This window comes from Periplaneta americana, chromosome 17 (genome assembly GCF_040183065.1).
Source record: "Periplaneta americana isolate PAMFEO1 chromosome 17, P.americana_PAMFEO1_priV1, whole genome shotgun sequence".
NCBI classification, from domain to species: domain Eukaryota; kingdom Metazoa; phylum Arthropoda; class Insecta; order Blattodea; family Blattidae; genus Periplaneta; species Periplaneta americana.
The window spans coordinates 115,632,608-115,650,071 of NC_091133.1; the positions used below are offsets into that span (position 1 = coordinate 115,632,608).

The window sequence follows — 17,464 nt, forward strand, 5'->3', positions numbered from 1 at the left end:
TACATATACGTATTTATAAGAGAAATGTACTCTACATTAAGTCTCACCTTCCAAGTAAACAGTTCAAATAAGTACAGGTTGGTCACTATAGCAAATATGATGATAAACAGGATTAAAAGCGCGGAGAATGGCTTCAGAATTCGAACCATTATTTTGCTCACACGCGGCAGATACTTCTGTATCAGGAAGCCCAAAGCCAAAGGGATAACGAGGCCAAATGCAAACGATCCAATTCTTGAGTAAGGAACTCCAAGTTTATCCTGCTGGAAGATAACATGGCCCAGCGTGAAGATCCACAGTGGCATCATCGCTGTAACAGAATATGATTTAAATCAGAAAGCAATACATCTAAACTTGCACGAAATATATTACACAAAAATGCACAGACAACATTGTACAAAAAACGCTGATACAGTTTCTGCCAAAAAGGCTATTTATTAATGCAATGATCGTCTAATACAGCCACATACTGTTTCATGGCAATATCTTATTCTATTCTATTCGAATTCAGTATTTGTTAGAGTATCTATTACCTTAACGAGAAAACAAGTCACTGTGATGCCACTTCTTCATGAGGAATGAAGAATTGACAACATAGTTTTAAGGTACTAGTACATGATATTTTGTGTGTACTATCTGCAACCTTAACTTAATAAGTATCACATATCTTGAACTTTTTTTTATAACATGGCAACTTTTATTCGCGTTTTTTAAATATAAATCTAGTGTTGAGATCCAATCTTGAATTTAAAACAAAATAAAAGGAGGGGTACCGGTATATTTAAAAATAACACTTTATATAGGGTAATTCATGAGGATTTACCGTCACTTACGGAGCTGATTTCCGAAGACATTCTGAGCAAAAAAGTCATATAAACATGTGTCCTAATCTCAATATTTTCAGAGTTACACTAATTTGAAATTATTTGTAAAATACCATTATTCTTTAGTTTTAAGGATAAAATAATATTACAGATCAGGAATGAACTATTCAGGAGTATCATTTCTTTAATTAGCTAGTATTCTGAAGCTAAAAATGAGTTGTGAATTCAATAGTTGCTTCGTACAGATGATTTTCTTTTTCTATTTTTAATTACAAAACTACATTTTTCTTACTCATTTATCACAATTGCTACATATCACGTCACTCTTCTAAATTCTTCAAGACTGTACATTAGGACGCATAATTAAACTGTAAAGAATTAAGTTGCCAAAGTCGTATGATTCGTAACAATTTTGTGATAAGTGTGTAAGAATGATGTAATTTTCAGTTAAAAATTGAAAAACAAAATCTGTACAAAGCAATTCACAACACATTTTTAGCTTCAGAACATTAGCCAATTAAAGAAATTATACTTCCGAATAGTTAAATCTCTATTTGTAATATTCTTCTATCCTTAAAACTAAAGAAAAAAGGTATTTTACTAACAATTTCAAATTAATGTAACTCTAAAAATATTTAGATTAGGACACATGTTTATATTGCATTTTTTACTCAAAGATCTGTAAGTGGCGGTAAATCCTCGTGAATCACCCTGTATAGTATAAACTGTATCATAATTATGAGTGATGTCATTACGCAGAAATTGAATTAAATTAATTCTTGATATAATTATTTATACTGATAGTAAATTTACTATTCAAATTTACAGCAGTAAGAGTTAAAGTTATGGTCCATTTTGAATCTTGCGTACACTACTTTTAACACTTGAATATAATTAATTAATTAACTAGTGGACTTACTCATGTTAATTATGTAAGTTTGTGCGGCTTACATAATTAACACGAGTAAGTCCACTAATTAATTAATTAATTAAAGTTATGGATTCAAAATTTCTATGTCTAAAACTAAAGTAATGGCTTTCATAGGAAAATGTCTAACACAATTAAAAATTACATTAAATGATAGAACAATTTTAGAACAAGTTTCTGATTTCAATCACAGTTGAGTCTGGAGTATCTGGACTATATGGGTCAAGGGTAATCCGGATAAGCAAAAATCTGGATAATATGGAGGGTGAGAGTGCTATGTGGTTTTTGGTTCTGTAATCTTAAAGCAACAAAGGTTGAACCCAGTACTGTAGAAAGACGTTACTCATATGTACATAATGAACGATTTTTTATTCATAATGCAGTACAGTATGTAACCGATTTTAAAAAACGTTGTTATTGTTCAATACTGTAAATACATCAATCAAACTCCTGTATCTCCTCATGAGGAGCATAAGGCATTCACAAAGTGCCTCCATCGGACCCTATTTGTAGCCAACTTCTTCACTTCGCTCCATGTTTTCCCCTCCCTAGCAATTTCCTCCAAAACTGTTCTCTTCCATATATTTTTTGGCCTTCCTCTTGTTCTACTACCCTGGGGGTTCCAATCCAAAGCCATTCTTTCTACTGCTCCATCTTCTTTCCTGATTATGTGCCCTATCCAATTCCACTTTCGTCTTTTGATTTCTATTGTGATTTCTTTCTGATTTGTTATCTTCCATAGTTCTAAGTTTGTGATTATATCTGACCATCTAATTTTTAAGATTCTTCGTAAACACCTATTAACAAATGTTTCTGTAAATACATACACTACTGTAATTAAAAAAAAAAAAGAAGCAATCTGGATAACACGGAAGGTCGGATAATTGAAATCTGGATAATCGGGACTCTACTGTATTTAAGACTGTCATACCACTTATTACCATGATGAAGATTTAATTACTTAAAAAAAATAACATGAATAATTATTATAGCTAGAAATTGAAAAAAAAAAAAAAAAGAAAACTAGAAGAGATACAATATTAAAATTCTACGAAGTTGTGGCGGAAACAATATTGCTATATGAAATTTGGACATTAAGAAAAGGAGATTGGAATAAAATCAAATAAGCAGAGATGAAATTTCTGAGAATCATGAAGCATTTTTCTAAATTAGTTTTTCGTAACAGCTTGACATCTTGACTCACAGAGTACCGGTATAGAGAGAGATATAACTCCTAAATTGTCATTAATAATGGTAATAACACGCGAATCTTTGATAAAAATCAAATGCCACAAAAATCATCAACGTAACATGTTACAATTCATAATCAATTTAAGAAACAGCAGTATTTCCTTCATTGTGATCGACTCAGTACACTTTGGACGTCGACAGATTGTGTGTGTTACTGTACATAAGTGTATTGTCCAATTGCACTCTGACTTCCTATGTGGTAGGAAACTAACGTCCTGTCATTAAACGTTTAATCCAACACATACAGCAAGTGGGCATGGACGAGAATGGCTATAATAGATTCCACTGGTAATGGAAATACTATTCTTGGCACAAAAGTCTATCTGTGTGCGGGTGGAACAGGAAGGTGAATCATTGTCACTGTTCATACTAACCTGGTTTTCTTTCATCAACTATGAAAAACTGATGTCAATCAACTCATACTCTCGAACAATACGGAACTCTGAGAGGTCATCTTCAAGAAAACAAAATAGTAATATAATTTTTAGCCCAAGCAAATTTTCGCGGGTTGTTTCACAAATCTATAAAATAATAGTACCTTACAGAATCTGTAAATTATAATAATTGAATACCCCCTCCCCCGGAATAAGGGTATAAGTGCACAGGGAAACCATGCACCGTATACCCTTATTCTGGGGACGGGGATATTCAATTAATACACAGGAAATATCCGTTTTCAAGGATACACTGAGGCGAAATTTGATCAATTTTATTTTAAAAAATCGATTTTTCGTTTTTAACATTAAACAATCGTATATGGTTCAGAGAATCTCTCCACGAATTTTCATGCAGATACGTCCATTCAATCAGCTGTTTCTGCCGTCATTTGTAAAAAAAAAAATTGCAAGCTCTGGTCCTTTAAACTTTATAACGCAATTTTCTTCACTGACTAACTCTTAAGTTATTTAAATTAATAGAACAATATGAAATATGCAAATTCAGCTCAGCTTTTAGGAATAACTCCCTGTAAAGTTAATTTGAATAATTTCGAGGGAAAAATTGTTCCGGGGCCGGGTATCGAAACCGGGACCTTTGGTTAAACATACCAACGCTCTCCCACTGAGCTACACGGGAACTCTACCCGACACCGATCCAATTTTTCCCTCTATATCCACAGACCTCAAAGCGGGCTGACAACAGTCAAGCAACCAACATTTGAGTGCACACTAACTCTGTGTGACTTTAAATTGTGGTTTTCTGTTACGTACAGTGACGTGTATTATGCAAATTAAGCTTTCAGGAATAACTCCCTGTAAAGTTAATTTGAATAATTTCGAGGGAAAAATTGTTCCGGGGACGGGTATCGAAACCGGGACCTGCTTGACTGTTGTCAGCTCGCTTTGAGGTCTGTGGATATAGAGGGGAAAAATTGGATCGGTGTCGGGTAGAGTTCCCGGGTAGCTCAGTGGGAGAGCGTTGGTACGTTTAACCAAAGGTCCCGGTTTCGATACCCGGCCCCAGAACAATTTTTCCCACGAAATTATTCAATATGAAATATACACACACTAAAACACACCCTGATCAAATTCTCAACACACAGATCATTTCAGAACACACACACTATTTGACTCCACTTTTCAACATGCAAACGCACCCCCACAACAGGAAGCGAAGTTCGAGATGACGCCGAGATCTAGTACGCTCTGAGGATGGTGTGAAGAAGCACCGAAACAACTGTAAGCCACAGTTGCTTATGTAAATTAACACGAATAAGTTTGACAATCAACAAATCATTTAAATTAATAAATAACAACTTTACTGTGTTAACATTTTAAATAAAGGTCCTACAACTAGGATTCAACAGATGATGTAAAACACATCGAAACTAGCCAGTCAGGTAAAATAACATATTTATTTAAAATTTTAACACAGTAAAGTCGTTATTTATTAATTTAAATAGGCTAACTTAAGAGTTAATCAGTGATTATACAGTGAGGCTAGTTGGAGATGCTCGGTTTTGCAGGAGTCGTTCTCCACCAAGGTATGGCATGATCATCGTCCGCATTCTCGGCGCGCAAGCAATGAATGACACTGTAGTTTCCCTTTAATTGTATTGTGAGAAGTAAGTTGGCGGTGAAAGCTGTAATCTTAAAAGTCCACGTTAAGTTTAAAGTGCTCCGTGCAGGCTATTGTTGTAATGAGTTGACTTATTAATTACGTGAACGTACTTTTCTATACAATATACTGGGTGTTCATTTCAAAGTGTCATGACGTCACTGTTGTGAGTCAGCGATTTGAAGCGAGTTTCAGCTTTTATGTCAGAGAAGTTGCCTATTAATCAAGGCGTTCAATCTGAACTTGAAAACGTGTACGGTATAACTTGAACGTCGTAGCAACAGATGGCGTTCTGTACTGTCTGTGTGCTACCATAACCTCTTTCGAACTGTGTTTTGCGCGGCAAAGTCGTAGGCAGGGTATTTGTTATCATCGGTTGCGTACAGCAACATTCCACAACACAAATCAAATGCTCCGTGTCCATGTTGACCGTCGAAGTTAATGTCAACAAATACTGTATGTAAGTAATCGTCTTAATTCTCTCCCCATATCCCGACAGTAACAAAAAAAAACTCACCTCAGTATATGTTTCCAAACAGTTCACATTCCTGCCACTACCAGCGTTACCGTACATATCAGTAAGTACTCTTCAGAATGAACGCCGTACTTGCTATGCAACTTCTCTGACACATAGGTAATACACCTCCGCGGAAGTGTAGGAAGATTGAATTCTCTAGGCTCATCGACTAGCCACATGACGGCATACAGCGAGCCATGACACACTTTGAACTGAACACTCAGTATACATATGCAAATGAAAATCTTGCGCGGCGACAAGACGCAAATTTCGGGAAAAGTTCCCAGAAAGCTATTCCAGCTGTCAGCACATCAGTTGCTCCTGGTGAGCGAATTCCTCGCACAACACAAATACCTGTCCTTCCACAGCCACCATGTTCTCCAGATCTTACTTCAGCAGATTTCTACTTATTTCCAAAGGTCAAATCCCTACTCAAGGGACGGCGGTTTGCGTCAGTCGAAGAGGTGAATATTCATGCGACAAGCGCTCTGCGAGAAGTGATCAAAGATGGGCCGCAGGAATGTTTCGAGAAGTTGTACGGACACTGGCAGAAGTGTGTTACTGCCCAGGGGGGCGTACTTTGAAGACAGCAGCAGTAGTAGGTTATTTTAGACGCTTTATCAACAGCTTAGGTTATTTAGCGTCTGAATGAGACGAAGATGATAATGCCGGTGAAATGAGTCCGGGGTCCAACACCGAAAGTTACCCAGCATTTACTCATATTGGGTTGAGGGAAAACCCCAGAAAAAACCTCAACCAGGTAACTTGCCCCGACCGGGAATCGAACCCGGGCCACCTGGTTTCGCGGCTAGACGCACTAACCGTTACTCCACAGGTGTGGACACTTTGAAGGCGGTGTTGTGTAAATGGTTATATGCAATCTGCAACAAAGGTATCTACACATGTTTGCACTGAGTCTATACGCCTAGAAAGTAGGTCACATACCACACGGACAAGGCAGAGAAGTTGCCATAGAGCATGGGGTTGCCATCCGAAGTTCCGGTACTTTCTGACTCTACTAGTATGTATCTTTTATATACATTCTCGTGTCCTTTCTGAAGAAGATTAAATTCTCCACGGGAAATGTGCCTCATAATCTCACAGCCAACTAAAGATTTCAGTAATGCTAGATGACTGAATAAGAAGGATAACTGCAATAGTATTTTGTACTGGTAACTAAATTGATCTTCCTGGACCGAGTTTGAAGGTGTAAATAATTCTACTTTTACTACAGGGGCACTTGTAATATACAAGTCATAATTCCGGATTATAGGATGACAGACGAAATTTTTTTTTTAATTTTAGTTAGTTATTTTACAACGCTTTATCAACCTCTTAGGTTATTTAGCGTCTGAATGAGATGAAGGTGATAATGCCGGTGAAATGAGTCCGGGGTCCAACACCGAAACTTACCCAGCATTTGCTCATATTAGGTTGAGGGAAACCTCCGGAGAAAACCTCAACCAGGTAACTTGTCCCAACCGGGAATCGAACCCGGGCCACCTGGTTTCGCGGCTAGACGCGCTAACCGTTACTCCACAGGTGTGGATCCACGAAGATGATGAATAGCAGAATTGAATTTGGAAGGTCCGGTAAATTCCGCGCCAAACCCTCTCATTCCAGCCAGAGTTCTTTCAAGTGCCATGAACCCACGAAAAGGGCCTTCCAAATTTACATATTTTCTAAAGGAAGCCACGCTAAGGAATTTCCTCGGCTGTTGAAGTACGTCAACCAAGATCAACAAATTAAAATTATTAACAGACCTTTTCTCTGTGTTCATAAAGAATGAAATGAGATAGCAACTAATATCGACTTGTAAGAAAGCTATACAAAACAGTTTAGAGAAATTACAGAAAGAAAGTTGTTTCCATTCTCCGTGGTCAAACTCCTTTCGTAGAGTTCTTAGAATGAGCTGCACATTGTCAGCCACATAATAACAGTAGTGAAATGTTAGAACTTCACCTTGACACAGTTCTGTGCAAGTGTAATTACTAAAATGTGCGATCATGACTTGGCAATAATAAAACTACGTTCTCTTGCAGGCACACGGGCGAGAATTGCGGTACTTTTTGTCGTAGCAGATAATTATAAAAGAAAAGGCAATACCGTAAGCAGTGGCGAAGCTAAGGTGTACATACTGGGTAGCCTAAATAAATCTGCTTACCTTATATCTTTTTATACAGCAGATGTTTCTCCGCTTTTCTATCAAATGTTTTGTGACACAGACCTCACAAGATGATGATGATGACCACTCATTTTTATTCCCAAACAGAATACAGGCATAAGAATATAATTTATTTCTCTCAGAGTACCCTGTTAGCTAAGGATATTTCTTATACCTTGAAAATTGAAATTTTCTATTTTGTCTTCCTCCATCCGCTATTTTAACATGTAATTACGTCGATCTCCTATCTTTTTATGCATATTTTGTTTCATACATCCAACCTGAAAACGATTTCTCTTTTAATTCTAAAAATAATGACTTCAATCTTCTCTCAGTATGAGCCATTTTACATAAAATTAATATGTAGCATACATGCATGCACTTTTGATTAAACTAACACTCAACAATACAGTGCATTCACAGAATACTAATATAGCGCAACATATTATTGTGAAGGTGATGCTAGCCACGTTTCGTATTGAGATGTAGCGAATAAATACCCCCTCTCCGGTCCACCCTCAAGCTTGCGAGTCAAGTCGTAGCCATGCATTTAGAGGCTTCTGTCACAAGCCTCGCACTGAACTCTCCATCCTGGAATGACTGCCAACAGTGACCTTAATATATGGAAGGTTCGAATGAAACCAAGTATTACGATGCATCGTTATTACCAACTTATAGGCCTACCGTTACTATGTATAACTCAAAAGTTTTTTAAGAGCTTCGCCACTGCTTGTGTTTACCGTAACATTTAAGAACAATTCTTTGCTCGGCGGGAAAAGGCACATAAGTAAAAAAAAGTCGATTTTTCTGTTGTACCTATTCACATAAGTCTAATATTTTTTCTAATTTTTTAAATAATACATTTTCTTGTATTTTAAATTGAAAAGGGTCTTACTTTAACATACATGAATTTCACTATTATACCTATATTCAGTTAAGAGTAAATTAAAACGAAAGTCTCTCCTGAAAAATTATTATTTTTTTTACTTATGTGCCTTTTCCCGCCGACCAAAGAATTAACAGAAACGATCTCCAAGAGTCCTAGAAAACTATTAAGTAAATTATTCTGAAATGTTTTAATGAAACATTACAATCACATTAAATTCCTTCACGATGATGTTGCGTCTACCTTCCTATTAGGCTACATGCACTTCGGTTGCCTTAATAAAGTGATTAAAAAGTCTGATACTTACCGAAGGCAGCAAAGGTACTAATTGTTGTCATCGTAATGCTGAGATTAAGATTTCCTCCTAGAATGTAGGTCCATATATTGGAAGCGCCACCTGCAGGGCTGACTCCAGTGAAGAACATTCCCAGTTGCATGGGGACAGAGTCGGAAAACAAAGCTTTCCCCAGAGCAAAACTGAGCTGCAACATAATGAAAATACTACCTTAAAGGGGGGCGAATGAGAAATAACATTATGTCACTGAATTGCCTGTAACTTTCACGTATTTTTTTTTTCAGAATTTTATGAATAATAGTTTCTATTTTTTCAAATTTTTTATTTAAAAAGTTAAGAAATGATGAACCTTTTTTCTAAAAATTTACTGAACACACTGGAAAAAGAGATGAACTATGGGTAATTTGACGGCCATACTAGTACACCTTTTTGGTTCCACCATTTCAAGCTTATGACCCAGGGTTGGTCAGATCCTCGCAATGTCAGTTGTAAGATGATTGCGCGCACGGAAACATGGTCAAACATGGAAGTGTGTAGTGTGATCCGGTTTTTGTGTCTAAAGGGCACTTTACCAGCAAAAATTCAACGTCAAATTTTTTAGATGTACGAATGTCATGTTACGGAAACGGCGCTTCCGGTGGGAAGTACTGCACCATTTCCCTACAGCCCAGACCTGGAACCCAGTGGTTTTCATCTTTCCGGGCCGTTCAAGAAACACCTAGGTGGTAAGCGATTCAACACCGATATGGTCGTTCAGCAAGCTATCATGACGTGGCTTCAAGGACTTGACTCAGATTTCTTCTATGTCTTGGTCTGCCGTTAGAACAAGTGTTTTGACAAGCATAGTGACTATGTTGAAAAGTAATGCGTACTATAGTGCCCTACTACTGTGTATCAATATATCTGCCTGTGAAATGAAGTTCGACCATGAGAGCTCTTGTTACAGTCCGCGTCACCGTTTTTGGCGTGTGAAATAAGTAATGGAAACGTTAAGTGCTAGTGTCTTACCTTTACCGCAGTCAGTCTGACAACTGTGTTTGACAAATGGCTGATGTTACGTGTATAGGAAGTGGTACCATTCTCAGCTGCACTAGCAACATGCTCACAAACTGGGCGCTATAATTTACGACCCACGCCAAAAACGTTGGCGCCAGCTGTACCTTACTTTTTGAAGCGCCTTCGTATTTGCTCTACAAAATCCTCCATCACCTCTCCAACGTCTTCCGTTTTCCTAGAATACTTACTTACTGGCTTTTAAGGAACTCGGAGGTTCATTGCCGCCCTCACATAAGCCCGCCATTGGTCCCTATCCTGAGCAAGATTAATCCAGTCTCTATCATCATATCCCACCTCCCTCAAATCCATTTTAATATTATCTTCCCATCTACGTCTCGGCCTCCACAAAGGTCTTTTTCCCTCTGGCCTCCCAACTAACACTCTATATGCATTTCTGGATTCGCTCATACGTGCTACAGGCCCTGCCCATCTCAAACGTCTGGATTAATTTCCTAATTATGTCAGGTGAAGGATACAATACGTGCAGTTCTGTGTTGTGTAACTTTCTCCATTCTCCTGTAACTTCATCCCTCTTAGCCCCAAATATTTTCCTATGAACCTTATTCTCAAAAACCCTCAATCTCTGTTCCTCTCTCAAAGTGAGAGTCCAAGTTTCACAGCCATACAGAACAACCGGTAATATAACTGTTTTATGAATTCTAATTTTCAGAATTTTTGACAGCAGACTAGATGACAAAAGTTTGTCAACCGAATAATAACAGGCATTTCCCATATTTATTCTGCGTTTAATTTCCTCCCGAGTGTCATTTATGTTTGTTACTGTTGCTCCAAGATATCTGAATTTTTCCATCTCTTCGAGGATAAATCTCCAACTTTTATAGTTCCATTTCGTACAATATTCTGATCACGAGACATACCGGTAATCATATACTTAGTCTTTTCGGGATTTACTTCCAACCCTATCGCTTTACTTGCTTCAAGTAGAATTTCCGTGTTTTCCCTAATCGTTTGTGGATTTTCTCCTAACATATTCACGTCATCCGCATAGACAAGAAGCTGATGTAACCCGTTCAATTCCAAACCCTCTTTGTTATCCTGAACTTTCCTAATGGCATATTCTAGAGCTAAGTTAAAAAGTAAAGGTGATAGTGAATCTCTTTCCTAGAATACACATTCCAAAATTCAACTAAAATGCTGTTTTTCTCAAAACCCATTAACAAAAGACCACATTGATGTTAGACTTACACGTTTAACTCACTACGTACCCGCATTCATCTCTCAAGAGGACCCTATTTACTCCTCTTCCACTCTGTATACGGTCTGTCAATTACTCGTGAATTGAATAAGGGATCTTCTAGTTTGTTCAGTAGGAGCAAGTGCAGATTAAGTAGCGGAAATTAACGTGGACAACCCTAGTCTAATGCAATTCAGCGTAATGACCGACATCTAGCATTGCATGAATAAGTAATATGACCGCTATCGTCCGACCTTTCTTTGACCTTAATTTACATTGTAATAGTTTACTAACAAAATTAATGCGTTATTTCATATTTGTGGCTACCAGGTACATCTCACGAATTTGTGATCTAGTTATACTGTATTTAATGTGCAACACAGAATGTAACTGAAATGTGTACATTGAACTCTGGGAGCATAAATCTAATCGACATGAATACCGTACTCGAAGACAGAAGTCTACTTTCCCATTAATTGAGCCTAAATATCATACAAGTGTAGCTCTTAAACATGGTGCTAGTTTCGGCCCAAGACTTTATAATAAAATTACAAACCATTTTCCAAATTTGAAATATTTTAAAATTGAACCTTTAAAAAAAATTATAAAATTATTCACGATATATAATATCAACAAATGTGTGTATTTTTTACCCTTTATTTCTGTCGACTATATTCTGTCCGATCGTCAATTTATATTAAATGTGTTTTTTTCGCTCTTTTTCTCTTTCTTTTTTTATTTTGCTTTTGTGTGTTATTTATCGGTTTGAATTAAGTTCATCATCATCATCATCCTTCACGAATTAGGCCTCTGTAGACCTGTTTCGGCCCCATCTAGCAGTCTTCTAAAAGGTCTTCCTGGTCGACGATGTCCTTTAGGTTTATACTGCATCATAATTTTTGGGATTCTTGAATTTTCCATTCTTCTTACATGATCTAGCCAATTGAATTTGTATCTGCTGATTTTTTCTTCTACTGACTCTAACTTACTTCTAATTGTTCTAAAATTTCTTTATTCCTTCTTCGGTCTAAAAGAGTATATCCTGCTGTCCTCCTGAAAAATTTCATTTCCGTTACTTTGATTCTGTTCATGTCTTTTTTCTTTAATATCCAAATCTCGCTTCCGTGTAAAAGGGAGGGTAATGCTAGTGTATTATATATTTTTATTCTTGTAGATTTTTGTACTAATTTAGCTTTTAATGTATTGTTTATTATTCCTAGAATTTGTGTAAATTTGGTAATTTTCTTCTTCACATCTTTTTCATTTTGATAAGATATTTCACAACCCAGATAATTGAAATTTTGCACTTGTTCGAGGCATTGGTTATTGTGTATTATCTTACTTCTGACTGGGTCTTGTCCTAAAAATGCCATTACTTTTGATTTTTGTGCTGAAATTTCCATCCCAAAATCTTTTAATATTTTATTTAATGTATATAATCCTCTTTGTAAATTATCCTCTGAATTGGAAATTATGACTTGATCATCGGCATAGAGTAAGGTATTTAATTGAATTAAGTTAATTTCTGTATTTAATAAACTGTCCTTGTAAATTTTATGTTATATTATTGGCTAAGACCTCACCGTACACGAGCCTGGCTCTTACGGTAGTGGCTAGAAACATTTTTGTTTTATAATTTTAATTTATACTTGTTTTGCCTACTAGCTAGCTAGTTAGCTAAATTTCTCTCATACCTAGATAGAAAATATGTTCTATGAATAATACAGATCCGGAAATGCTTCCTTGCGGAATTAATTAGAGACTATCAAACTATAGCATTGAAATAATTCACAAGATCATTTTTTACCAAACAATTTTTTTGATATTCAAAATTTATATTTATCTTAGATTTCTTAATCTGAAGAAACAGACCTACATTAGAAAACGTCAGAAATTGTCTGCTGGCTTCAAATGTGGAATATTCTAAACGTTCAACGGTCGGTGGCAGGTTTGCCCATCCGCTCATTATCAGTTACATAACTTGATTTATACTGCCGTTCATTCTGGAGTGAGCTGCGTCTTTAGCTATGCTGGGTGTTCATTTCAAAGCGTGTCATGACGTCACCGTTGTGAGTCAGCGATCTGAAGCGAGTTTCAGCTTTTATGTCAGAGAAGTTGCCTATTAATCAAGGCGTTTAATCTGAACTTGAGAACGTGTACGGTATAACTTGAACGTCGTAGCAACAGATGGCGGTCTGTACGGTCTGTGTGCTACCATAACCTCTTTCGAATTGTGTTTTGTGCGGCAAGTCGTACGCAGGGTATTTGTTATCATCGGTTGCGTACGGTAACATTCCACAACACAAATCAAATGCTCCGTGTCCATGTTGACCGTCGAAGTTAATGTCAACAAATACGATAGTAATCGTCTTAAACCTCTCCCCATATCCCGACAGTAAGAAAAAAAACTCACTCCAGTACGTGTTTCCAAACAGTTCACATTACTGTCACTACTGGAGTTAGCGTACGTATCGGTAAGTACTCTTCAGAATGAACGCCGTACTTGCCAGGCAACTTCTCTGGCACATAGGTTATACGCCTCTGCGGAAGTGTAGGAAGATTGAATTGTCTAGGCTCATCGGCTAGCCACATGACGTCATACAGCGAGCCATGACACACTTTGAACTGAACACGCAGTAGTTCTAGCGCACAGGCGGCCTGGGTTCAACTCTTGGTCAGGCCTGGGTAGAATTTGTGGTGCAGAGGAGTTTTGTCACGATACTCCCTCATCCCTCCTTCATCCCAACAATACTCTCCACTTGCCCCTCATTTCATCTATAATCTGTAATAGTAAAAATAGGCTGGGGTGAAGTGTGAGGGAAGTAGATGCTGATCTAGGTTCTAAGGGCTTGGGGTTCCGGGATCTGGATTCGGGCTAGTCAGTAAATGATGGGATCAGAGCCAAGGAAAGATAGCCCGCCTGTCAGCATCGGATTCACGAATGTCACCCGGACCATCCGTCGAATTTAGACAAGCATCGGATATAGGGCGTACAATGAACCTAAAATTGTCCATCCCGGATCCAGACATCACAAAATCAATCAATAATTCTGGAGTGGTAAGAACTTAAGGCCTGGGCTAGCAGTTGTGTATTGGTTGTTGCTATAACACAGCAGTAGGCCTACCTAATAAGAAGAGTACATGTTTTCAGTATTTTTGTTCGTATGGTATAATTTTAACGTTAAACTTTTAAGCGGAACTCTATGAGATTGTCCCATTTTCTTGTAATAAGATGACGTCACTCGTGACATCATCGAAACAAAAGTTTAGAAGCCTAAGTGGTTTTCCACGCGGTCCTCGCCCTATTCTGTATTCAGTGCACCTGGATGTTTTCTACACAAAATTCATGGAAATAGGCTACTGGGTATAGACCTATAATTCATTTATATCCGACCAGTAACTTACATCATGCTAGGGCTTTAAACAATTTATTATTTATTATGGCTAACTAATATACAAGGTGGGTCAAAAGTTGCTTTCCCCAATATTCATTTTTAGGTTTCACACTTGTACACATATACAGATGTCATAACTTGAAAGCTGGTGTAATAAGTAGTAGGTTGACAACCATGTTCGTGCGTCAACTGTTTTTCCGATTTACAATTCATGTTGGGACTAATCAGCTAAGCCTCGTGTTAATAATATATATCAAAATATAATTAATTATTTATTCCGTCTTATGGCTTAAGCATTGAATTACATATGAAAGGAGAACATTGATGTATTATTTCTGTATTTAGTCTTAATACTAACGTTTTCGCCCTTTGTAGGGCATCTTCAGGTACGAGATATAACAAAATATCATCTAAAATCAATTACAAAACATGCTTTACATTTGGAAATGACATGACTTGAGTAATATGGCATAGTGACAATATTAATAATCCACAGCAACATTAAAATATCCTGTCAAAATATTAAAAACAAATTTAAAACGATGTGAATTTGCATAGCTAGGAAGTAAAACTGAATACGTGAGGTTGGTATGTTTTTCCGATGTCATGTCTTGAAAACAGCCCTCGTTTTGTCGAAATGCAGTTGATATGGCAACAGGATGCAGCACCACCTCATTTTGGTGTAGGAGTGAGGGTCTTCTTGAATCATCAATTCCATGAATGGATTGGCCGTCGTGGCACAAAAAAATGGCCAACTAAATCAAGCGACCTGACGCCATGTGATTTTTCGCTGTGGGGTGTCCTGTTTTTGCTCAGAAACCGCAGGATCTGATCTGCATCAGTTGCGACAGATGATCGAACAGTCATTCGTGAAAATCTATTAAAATCGTGAGTTATGTTCTGCCATCTGTAAATCAGTATCTGAACGTTGTGAATTGTGTATCGAGAAACAGGGCCCCCATTTTGAACAAAATCTGTAAAGGAATGTGTAGTCAAATGTAAATTGAATGTAATTAAATGTAAGGAAGTGTTTGGGGAAAGTCACTTTTCACTCATTCTGTATTATAAGAAGGAACTTTTTCTTTTTCTTTTCACATTAAGTCTTCAGCTTGTTGCGTCCACTGATCAATGCTTTGTAAGCGTATCTTTCCATCTCAAAAAAAAAAAATAACTACAATAATTACTATGAGATAAAACGTTGTATATTACACGTGGCTAAAAGTCCATTAATACCTCAATCACAAATAATGGTCAATTTTAGCCACTTATAAGATACGTAACAGTTTAGCCATAGTGACTCTTAATTATCCATGTTACAATAATACTGTACATGTTGAATCTTTCGTAAACTACTTTTAACACTTGAATATAAATAATTGATTAAATGGCGTTCTTACTCGTGTTAATTGTGTAAGCATGTGTGGCTTACAGCTTTTTCGGTGCTTCACCACACCATCCTCAGAGCCTACTAGATCTCGGCATCATCTCGAATTTCGCTGCCTGCTGTGTTGGTGTGTTCAATTGTTGAAAAGTGTTGAAATGTGGTGTCAAATAGTGTGTGTTCTGAAATTGATCTGTGTGTTGAGAACCCAAAAACCAAAAACTCAACACACTAGAACAATATGAATTATACAGACACACTAAAACATACCCTGATCAAATTCTCAACACACAGATCAATTGTTGAAAAGTGTTGAAATGTGGTGTCAAATAGTGTGTGTGTTCTGAAATTGATCTGTGTGTTGAGAACCCAAAAACCAAAAACTCAACACACTAGAACAATATGAATTATACACACCCTGATCAAATTCTAAACACACAGATCAATTGTTGAAAAGTGTTGAAATGTGGTGTCAAATAGTGTGTGTGTTCTGAAATTGATCTGTGTGTTGAGAACCCAAAAACCAAAAACTCAACACACTAGAACAATATGAATTATACAGACACACTAAAACATACCCTGATCAAATTCTCAACACACAGATCAATTGTTGAAAAGTGTTGAAATGTGGTGTCAAATAGTGTGTGTGTTCTGAAATTGATCTGTGTATTGAGAACCCAAAAACCAAAAACTCAACACACTAGAACAATATGAATTATACACACCCTGATCAAATTCTCAACACACAGATCAATTGTTGAAAAGTGTTGAAATGTGGTGTCAAATAGTGTGTGTGTTCTGAAATTGATCTGTGTGTTGAGAACCCAAAAACCAAAAACTCAACACACTAGAACAATATGAATTATACAGACACACTAAAACATACCCTGATCAAATTCTCAACACACAGATCAATTGTTGAAAAGTGTTGAAATGTGGTGTCAAATAGTGTGTGTGTTCTGAAATTGATCTGTGTGTTGAGAACCCAAAAACCAAAAACTCAACACACTAGAACAATATGAATTATACACACCCTGATCAAATTCTCAACACACAGATCAATTGTTGAAAAGTGTTGAAATGTGGTGTCAAATAGTGTGTGTGTTCTGAAATTGATCTGTGTGTTGAGAACCCAAAAACCAAAAACTCAACACACTAGAACAATATGAATTATACAGACACACTAAAACATACCCTGATCAAATTCTCAACACACAGATCAATTGTTGAAAAGTGTTGAAATGTGGTGTCAAATAGTGTGTGTGTTCTGAAATTGATCTGTGTGTTGAGAACCCAAAAACCAAAAACTCAACACACTAGAACAATATGAATTATACACACCCTGATCAAATTCTCAACACACAGATCAATTGTTGAAAAGTGTTGAAATGTGGTGTCAAATAGTGTGTGTGTTCTGAAATTGATCTGTGTGTTGAGAACCCAAAAACCAAAAACTCAACACACTAGAACAATATGAATTATACACACCCTGATCAAATTCTCAACACACAGATCAA

At 36.9% G+C, this 17,464-nt stretch overlaps 1 protein-coding gene across 7 annotated transcripts in view; it reads right to left on the reverse strand.

The window, feature by feature from the left end:
- LOC138692858 (ileal sodium/bile acid cotransporter-like) overlaps positions 1–17,464 on the reverse strand; it is a 79,919-nt gene that overhangs the window by 20,479 nt on the left and 41,976 nt on the right. For all 7 annotated transcript variants that reach the window (XM_069816143.1, XM_069816149.1, XM_069816146.1 and 4 more), the window contains exons 3-4: positions 8,933–9,107; positions 48–310 (exon numbers count right to left, since the gene is read on the reverse strand). In XM_069816143.1, coding sequence (XP_069672244.1) covers positions 48–310; positions 8,933–9,107 — 438 coding nt within the window. The remainder of the gene's footprint in view (positions 1–47; positions 311–8,932; positions 9,108–17,464) is intronic.